Here is an 8983-nt window from a genome sequence, read left to right on the forward strand (position 1 = left end):
ACTGCGTTGGTTTCTCTATTAGTCTGGGCAACTGAAATTTTAGTTACTGATATCGTTTCTTTGTGTGGTGACTTTGATAGTATTAGGTTTTGTTTTGTTAGTAGACCCTTGAACACTGAGGTGCATGTGTTAGCAAAAGAGGCATCTCTTCTGAGGATGTCTAAGACTTGATAGATTAAGGCACCTCGCTTTATTGTTAATTTTGTTGTGCTTAAAAGCAAGAAATAGTACTTTATTGTTTTTTTTCAATTAATAAATCGCTTGGTGGAGGCATTTCTCCACCTGCATTTGTCAAATAAAAATCATGTATTGACTATGTGGGCAGTGGGCCTACGGCGGTGTTGCGCTCTTTATATGCAAGCGAGTAGGTTTATATTTTTTCCTTCCAATCTCCGAGCATAGCAGCTTTAAATATTTGGAATATGAACTACAAATCGGATCGGAGGTCGAATTGAGAATACTCTATTCTGTTTTACACCCCTATTTTGAAATAAAAGAAAGGGGGAAGTGTTTCCTATGGGGAGCGTGGCCCTTGTGCGTATGCGGGGGCCAATGGGAGTGCACGGAAGCATAAACAGGGTGGCATTTCCAGCTTTCATGGGGGCAATGCGATCATTTTGCCCCTTTATGTCTAGGCACAAGCACCATACTCCCTCCATGGAGTTCTTTTTCCCTTTTTTAGGGGAAAAGAACGTTGTCTAATCGTGTAGCCCTTGTGCCTAGACACATAAGAATGCAAAATTATAACCCCACTCCCCATGAAATAAAAAATCCCACCCATGTAAATGCCCCTGCGAGCTCTTTCATTGGCCTCCGTGCTGGTGCAGGGGCTACGCAACCAGATAATGATCTTGGCCTAAAAAATATAAGGGCAAGAGATTGCTTCTTGGTTGTGTAGCCCCTGCACCAGCACAGAGGCGAATGAGAGCACGCACAAGAGCATCAACACGAATGTGTTTTTTATATTTCAAAAGGGTTGGACAATAATTTCACGTGCTCCTGTATTTGGACGCAGTAGCCACTTGACCAAACAATATTCTTTTTCCCAAAAATAAATAAATAAAGGCAAAAGGTCATGAGCACAGTCATGCACCAAATCGTTTGATGGACACGACCATGTACGGTACACGACCTTTCACCCCATCTGACGGTTTGGTGCACAAACCACCACGATCGTGCACAAAACCTTTTCCAATAAATAAATTACACCTCGGTACTTAACATTTGAAGAAAATACGCTGAGGTATCTCCCGTTTGATAATATTATGTTTCAAATACTTTTTTATATTTCCAGACTCTGCCCATACCATCATCTCCAAAACTCCTCCCTCCAGCACCACCTTCGATGACAAAAAAAAAAATGGACATGGTCTTTCTATTTAAGAGAGTCAGATTCAGATGTTGTTGTCATTGCCTCCAAGGAGCGGATCACCACCAGGCCTCCCTCGATGGTCAGTTTTGTCCTCTACTTCCTCCTGCATTACCTCTCTCTCTCTCTCTCTCTCTCACACACACATACACACACTTTGCATCTCTCTCCCTTTGGCTCTATCTCCCCCTATGTTTCTCTCTCCCCTGCTTTTATCTCCTCAATCTCTTTCTACCCTGGTTCAGTCTCCGCATCTCTCTCCTCCTTTATTTTTCTCCACCCCACCACTATGGGTGGTGTTGTGGTAAATTGGCTGAAAAAAAAAATAAAACCAAATATAATATGGGCAAGAGATCTCTACTTGGTCGCATGGTCTCTACACAACCGTTTGGGCCAATGGGTGAGCAATCCTGGGTATCTACCCAGGGGGTAGAGGCATCATCTCATGGTGACATGTGAGAGGGCGTAGGAAATACCACCAAAAACTTATGAAACATAAGATACCTATAAACATAACATTTATGAATCATGAGATACCTCAAACTTATTTCATTCGGTACCTTAGGTATAATTTACTTCAAAAAATTGAGATCAGAATTGGATAGAATTGCAAACTGGAAATAAATTCGTTTTGTTTTTGTTTCTCAACCATATAAAAAAGACCTAAAACAAAATATGAAGCCGAATCGAGTCAGTTTGGCTTGGTTTTGAAAATGTAGTCCCTTCGCTTTTGGTTTATCTTTTGTATCTTGAACCGAATCAATTGACACCCGTAATTGAATTGGAATTAGTTGTGGCAAACGAGAACTTGAAAAGTCTAATGTGAATATGAATCTTTTTCTAATAATAAGTAGGTAATTGAAAATATATTGTAAAATACATTGGAGGGTATATGGGTTAATATAACTTTGAAACTTAAGATGTGACCAATCTAAACCACTTCTAAATATTCATATGGTCGAAATTGCTACATCACTCTTTCCATGAGGCAAATTTTGGTGTTGGTCCAGTAATACGTTAGACATTTGCTGGTATGTAAACTATAATAATCTTTTGGTTTTTGAAAAATAGTTGGTAATATTTAAATTTGAAATACTTGAAAAAAAAAAAACTGGCTGCCATAAAATTAAATGGAATATGTATTTGGCGCATGGTCTCTCTCTCTCTCTCTCTCTCTCTCTCATATGACTCAGAAAACTATTCCATTCATCATTCTTATTTACCTATTGTTACCACCGTTTCAAAATCAAAATCGAATTGGTCAAATCGGCCGATTCAAATCAAATCGACCATGATTGATCCGGCCAATTCCAACCAATTGGATTGAATCTATAATTTTTGAGATGCAACATAGAAAAAACAGTCGATTTTTTTTGTAATAGAATTGTCTTTTTGCTAACATCTACGAGGAAAGGCAAAGTTTTTCTTTTCCATCGGTGAAGAAAATCAACCATTGGGGTGTCATTATTCCGCTGACCCTTATTGCACGAACTCTGAAATACGCTTGGCATCCTAATGTCCCACCCAACCATTAGAGCCCTTAAATTAAAAGACTTTCTCGTCACCATGATCATAAGTGAAGGAAAAGCCGATCCATGATTAGGGATGTAAATGAATAGTCAAAATTCATTTCCGTATTCGTGTCCATATTCGTTTAGCACTATTCGAATCCGTCCGAAAGCTAAACGGATACGGATACAGATAGAATATAGCTATCCGAATTGTTATATTTACGTGTAAACGAATAAAATATCCGATCCGTATCCGTGTCCATTTTCGTTTAACACTATCCAAATCCGTCCGAAAGTTAATCGAATGCGGATGCGGATATAGCACTATCCGAGCCAAATCCAATCAGTTTACATTCCTATCCATGATGAAATTGTGCAATAGAATAGAAGAGCCTCATTCCAAGGGAAAGTTTATTTTGCACATGGATAACTATTGCATTTCTCATTCTATAAAATATTTTGTTCATAAGCAATGGAATTGGTATTTGATTCCAATCGGAATCGACCTAAACCCTATAAATCCAGTGTGCTTCAGTCAATTCAAATAAAAACCAAGATTGGCCAATTCCACCAATTCCAATCCGTTACCAAAAGAAATCCGGTGGCATCTCTATAAATGGTTGGTAACTTTGCATTTGTCATCATGGTTTTAGGGATTGGTAGCGGATTGGCAGAATCGTCTGTGATCCGGATCAATGTTGGCGGTCCTCGATCCTGATCCTTGGTCGATCAAGAATCAATGGATCGATACAAATGAAGGGTAAAAATATAGAGAAAAAATCATTTTTTTAAAAAAAATGAAAGACAGGGTTAAGGTTGTCTGATCCAGACCGATATGGGACGATCCAGATTGGTATCAGCCGAGGCTGATCCCGTATCCTGTACAGATTCCTAAAACAATGTTTGTCATTATTGTTGAAAGGAGATTCCTTTTGTGCCATGGATCCCAAAAGGAAAAGGGGACTCACATCATACATATGAAGGGATTAACGTACGGAGGGTACAAAAAAAAAGAAGGTAAAATGGTGGACTGAACCATAAAAATTCTAAAAGTGTGAAGTCCAACATCCAACTAGAACATGAACCACATACAGACATAAGCTTATCTAATACTTCAACTAGTACATAACTTTCAACCAAAAAAAAAAAAAACAAACATGTACATAACTTAGGCACCAATACTATCACATTCTACCTGCAAACATAGAACATATAACAGAGCTACTTTTGGAAACATAGTGGATTTCTCTGAAATAATAACCATCTTTGTCCTCAACAAAGAGAAGGTCCCTTCATATATCACTCCTGTTAGGCTTGTCCGACCTCAGAGTTATCTGCATCAAAACTCAAAAGTAATCAAAACAATATATGAAAGAATGAAAAATATCTTAATTGTTGATTTGGGTTTTACTTAAGAAAACTACTTTTGTAAACATCATAGCTTATTATTATAAAGGGAGAAAGAACGATATCTGATCGTGCGTCCAATGTGGAAATGACCGCCTTGCCCCCATGTAAAGGGGAAAATTCCAGGCGCCCAAGGCGTGGTCGCCACGCTGGGCACACAACCGGCTAACGTTCTATTCCCCTATTATAAAATATCCAATGTCATCTTAAAACTCCCTCCCTTTGCTCTCTCTCTCTCTCTCTCTCTCTCTCTCTAATACACCACACCACACCACACACACACACACACACACACACAGGGAGTTGGGGAGCTTTTTCTTTCTTTTTTCCGGTGCAATTGGGGGTTGGGGTAGAATGGGGAGCTATTGTAGTAAAGAAATCACATGCAATTAGACAGCCTTTGCTACCAATATCCTCCTATCCTGGACTACTGACATTTTGAATGTTAAACAGAAACATAATCTTGAAAGAGAAAATTATATCAACAAAAGATAAATCGCAGAATCTTAACACCTTCCTGGACTACTTTTGTATTGCACTATATTTAGAACGTGGGCAACAACAAGATGTCCTTGACTGACAAGAATGCAGACAATTAACAAGGATGTCAAGTTAAAGGAGTGTTGTATTTAAATGCTTTGTTGCAAACATATGTCAATACTTGGAGAGGCATTTGAATTTAATTATTGACTCTAGGTTTTAATTGGATTGGACAATAGAGCCTCATTTTTTTCTCAGAACTCTGTAAACTTAAATGAATTCTAATAAAAGTGTCAGGTAAATTTGGGAATTTGTCTCAGTGGTACATTCAGAAAGTGTAGGAGTGATTCATCCTTCAGATTTTCAGATCCAAAATTACTGTACCATCATATCATACATAGATTCTAGAATCTAGGTTTTTTAGTCACCTAAGAGTAGTAGATTATGAGTAGAAGCTCAGCCAACAGTGGCTACACTGTACAAGGAAAACGAGGGTTATAAAGTCTTTGTTTCTGCTTTCCATATGCAATATGAACAATATAATATAAATGGGGCAATTATAAAGGTAATAGAGGAAAGCCAGTATGTAATAATTTAAAAGAATATAATTTAGGGAAAAGGGTTCTCTAAACATGAGGTGTTTACCTTACCAAAAAAAAAAAAACATTAGGTGTTTACTTCCCCCTTCTAAATAGTATACCATACTAATTTCAACAACAAAGATATGGTCACATGTGTTTACCACTTCAAGGGTTGATTTATTCATGTTTACAATTGAGGATATCTTATAGGTTGGACATGTGACACGTCCAATTTAATGACCTCTATGAACCATGTGACATAGAGTATTGGAATAAGGTTGAATTCATTTCTCCATATCAATATCTGAAACCGATTGGGTACCCATGCTCAGATTGAAGGAGCTAAAAGAGCCTACGATAGACCTAAAATGAGTCTAGGAGAAATGGGGACGAAAGGTATGCATAACTTAGGAATAGTAACAAGTATAGCCTTGAATAGAGTTGACTGGCGAAAAAGGATCCATGTAGCCGATCCCATTTAATTGGGTAAAGGTTGAGTTAAGGTAAGATTGGGTATCCCATGCACTTGGATCCACATCCAAAGCAAATCTATAATAGTATGTGAATTAGACTTATTTACCAAAAAAAAAAAGGTGAACTAGAAAGCAACTAAAGTATCGTACAAAATGCAACTAACGTAAGCAAGGCATGTTCTCAGTTCCAAAGTTTCTGTATTACTTATAGGGGAAGGTATTCGTATCCGGGAGATTCTCCCATCAACTCCATCAAATAGGGGGAGGGGATGGGGTTAGGGGTTTTTATGTCAATTCGGATTGGCATTTATGCCAATCTGACTGCATTTGAGGCAGGTCGTGCACATGGACGACCGTGCATAAAAACTTTTGCCTTACTTATATTTAAATTGTTCTCTCTCTCTCTCTCTCTTCCCCTCCCCCAACATAAAATAACATTTGCATACATACATACATATATATATATATATATATATATATATATATTTATATATGGAAAATCTTGTTGTAACCAAGCTTTGAAAAAGAATTTGTAATCTTATTTATTTCGCCTATTTAGTCTAATACATTTTTTAATGAGGTTAAATCATGTAATTTCACATGCTTACTCGAAAAAATATGCAAGACAATGACAGCTTTTGATAATGATATAATGATAAGTCACTTTCAAATTATTTTGAAACCCTATATTAAATAATGTTTGGGAACAAGACAAGGGGCAGTCAAAAGAAGGTTACAACTTCTCACTTCACAACTTTGGTGACAAAAAGAAGCTGAATAAGAAAATCTTATTGTAACCTAAATTGGTGAAAAAGAAGTAGTAACCTTATAATTTTTGGCTATTTAAACTTAGCTCTCTGGCTTACCATGTCACCAGTGGCAGGAATCCAATCGTTGGTTGCTGGGTTTCCCCTACAAGAACAGGGGCAAGCAGAGCAGGTATCTGGTGCTAACTTAAATGAACTTCCATTCGTGTTCTCTGTCCTGATGAATCCTGTTCCAGTCTGCCAAAGCAAACAAAAAACACAAGAAAGTGGAAAACCTTAAACGTGGGCTCAGAAAAATTCTCTCAAACAACACCTAATTCCCTCACTCAAGCTCATGCTTCATTCATTAGAGAGCTATAGTATTAGTTTCATAGTATACCGTGTGGTGTTGCTTGTCCACGCAATTGAGGCCTTTGTAGTATTCCGTCTCCACGTATTCCTCTCCGGCGCTCCCATTGTAAACCAGTTTCTTTGATCAATGTAGTAGCCAAAAGAACCATCAGATATGAAGAAAACAAGAAAATCTAACAACATTTAGAATTTTATTGGTGGGAATGATGATACATTACTGGCCTTTTCTTACCAATTTTGTGATTCAATCCAATTATAGTTAGAATTAATGAATTTTTTTTTCATAGTTTCAGATCAGAATCTAAAACCTAATAAGCAGATAACAATAAGAAATAAAAGGAAGAAAAGGAAGAGATCAAAAGAAAGCAAAACCTGGGGATCGTTCTCGAGCTGTTGAAATTTGACCAATTCAGGGATGAAGTTGGAGGAGTTATCAAGCATATCTGTGTATTGAGAAGAGTACTCACTGCGCTGGGGCTTGGTGTGGCGTTTAGGAGTCAACCCATCAAAGTAACCCCTCGTTTCTTCCTCGATCTTCGCTTCCTCCTCTTCTGACAGATGAACATCGCTTCGATTCGGCCCTCTATCCGCCATTTTCTTCTTCTTCTTCCTCTTCGATTTCTCTTCTTACTGCGTAATGATGAGAGCAAAGGAGCCTAAAAGAGTCTGATTTATACAGAATGCCTAATCTCTGTTTGTGATAATTTCCAAGAAAGCTTTTTTGGGTCTAGAAGGATCAGCAGCCATCAACCGACAAGTCACGTTGTTGGATTGTGAGTCTCGTGAGAAAAATCTCTGAGCTCTCTGAGAAACGCTGAGGGTTGTTGTGAATTGGAGACTCGTTGGATTGGGATCGAGACTGTGTGATGTGGGAAAAAGAAATTGAAACAGTTCTCACCACGAGAGAGGAGGAGCCAGGGGAAAAGTACAAAAGACGTGGCAAAAAGCGAAATTGATAAGCACAATTGACATTGACCGGATACTTGCTTCGTTGGATGGATAAATTCATATATGACTTTTCCAATCCTGCCCAAATCGGGTCACAAGTTCACAACACATATGGCCAAGCTTTTTGGTCTTTCCGAAGGTAAGTTTCTTACATTGGCTTTAATCTTCATGTAACCATGCATGTGAGAATAAGTTATCTCCATTCTATCTCCAATTCTCTAATCTCCAAGTGCGGTGCAGGCTAAGGGTGTCAATTTTAAATCGAAATCGAAACCAGTCGTTTAAAACAACGTTAAAAAAATCAAATTATCTATTTTTTAAATCAAATAAAGAATAGTATAAATTTTTATTTATTTTTTATTTTTTATTTTAATCAAATGTGAATGATAAATTCTTTTCTAATTTAGTGTTTGGGAAAAGTTTGGTGGACTATGATCCTAATTCCTAACAAATAATTAAGGGTTTTTTATTTGTGAAAATGTAAAAAAAAAAATTAACCAAAACATTTAAAGTAAGACCTAAACCAAATACAGAACCAAATTAAAACCCACTAAGAAGCTGAATATAAAACGAATAAAAATCGAAATCGAACCAAATCGAGTTGATTTGTTTTTTGCTTTAAAAATGTATTCGTATTCTCGGTTTAGTTCGTTTTAGTTTCTGTTTCCACTAAATTCGGCATCAACGGTGTGAATTGAAAATGCCACAAAGTGAATTGAATCAAAGAGTGGGTTCTACCAGTGCCTTGGTAATCCAAGGACTTTTCAAAAAGAAATCCAAAGATTGCAATGCCAAGAACAAGAAAAAGAAGTAATCAAATTAATTTTCTCTCCAGATACATCTTTGGTAAAATGAAGGACTGTAGAGATCTTCAATTTGACTTGGAAGGATGCATCATTGCATCTGATAGTACTGTTGGAGAGTAACCCCAACAGGTTCTTTTAAGGAAAAGAACATAAACCATTTACAACTAAGAACAAGAAAAAGACAATAAAAGATAAATGTAAAGACTTGTTTGATTTGATTTGTTGGATGCCTTCCTTTGTATTAGCTGTCATAACCGAAGCAATTCATTCAAATTCAAATTTTGAATTTG

The 8983-nt window shown here is 37.2% G+C and overlaps 1 protein-coding gene and 1 long non-coding RNA gene across 4 annotated transcripts; both read right to left on the reverse strand.

The window, feature by feature from the left end:
• Positions 1-1278: 1278 nt before the first annotated feature.
• Positions 1279-7839, reverse strand: LOC122652620. Its single transcript, XR_006331621.1, has 4 exons — positions 7829-7839; positions 2899-2908; positions 1470-1475; positions 1279-1340 (listed from the first exon to the last, which is right to left on the reverse strand). It is a non-coding gene; the product is annotated as an uncharacterized LOC122652620 (long non-coding RNA).
• Positions 4097-7603, reverse strand: LOC122652618. Of its 3 annotated transcripts, none has more exons than XM_043846404.1 (4): positions 7312-7603; positions 6968-7042; positions 6688-6825; positions 4097-4214 (listed from the first exon to the last, which is right to left on the reverse strand). In XM_043846404.1, exons 1-4 carry the CDS (start codon positions 7531-7533, stop codon positions 4173-4175), a joined length of 477 nt encoding a protein of 158 aa, XP_043702339.1. In that variant the 5' UTR covers positions 7534-7603; the 3' UTR covers positions 4097-4172. The 3 variants fall into 3 exon arrangements, with proteins under 3 accessions (XP_043702339.1, XP_043702338.1, XP_043702340.1); XM_043846403.1 differs by having other exon boundaries at positions 6968-7057; positions 7312-7599; XM_043846405.1 differs by having other exon boundaries at positions 4104-4225; positions 6968-7057; positions 7312-7599.
• Positions 7840-8983: the final 1144 nt, after the last annotated feature.

Source organism: Telopea speciosissima, chromosome 2 (genome assembly GCF_018873765.1).
Source record: "Telopea speciosissima isolate NSW1024214 ecotype Mountain lineage chromosome 2, Tspe_v1, whole genome shotgun sequence".
Taxonomy (NCBI): Eukaryota; Viridiplantae; Streptophyta; class Magnoliopsida; order Proteales; family Proteaceae; genus Telopea; species Telopea speciosissima.

Excerpts from the sequence above, each read along its gene's own strand:
- LOC122652618 (XM_043846403.1), bottom strand. The coding sequence starts at position 7,533 with ATGGCGGATAGAGGGCCGAATCGAAGCGATGTTCATCTGTCAGAAGAG. Across the intron at positions 7,058-7,311 it reads AGCTCGAGAACGATCCCCAG|AAACTGGTTTACAATGGGAG; the intron begins GTTTTGCTTTCT and ends CATTGATCAAAG. Across the intron at positions 6,826-6,967 it reads TGGACAAGCAACACCACACG|ACTGGAACAGGATTCATCAG; the intron begins GTATACTATGAA and ends TTGCTTTGGCAG.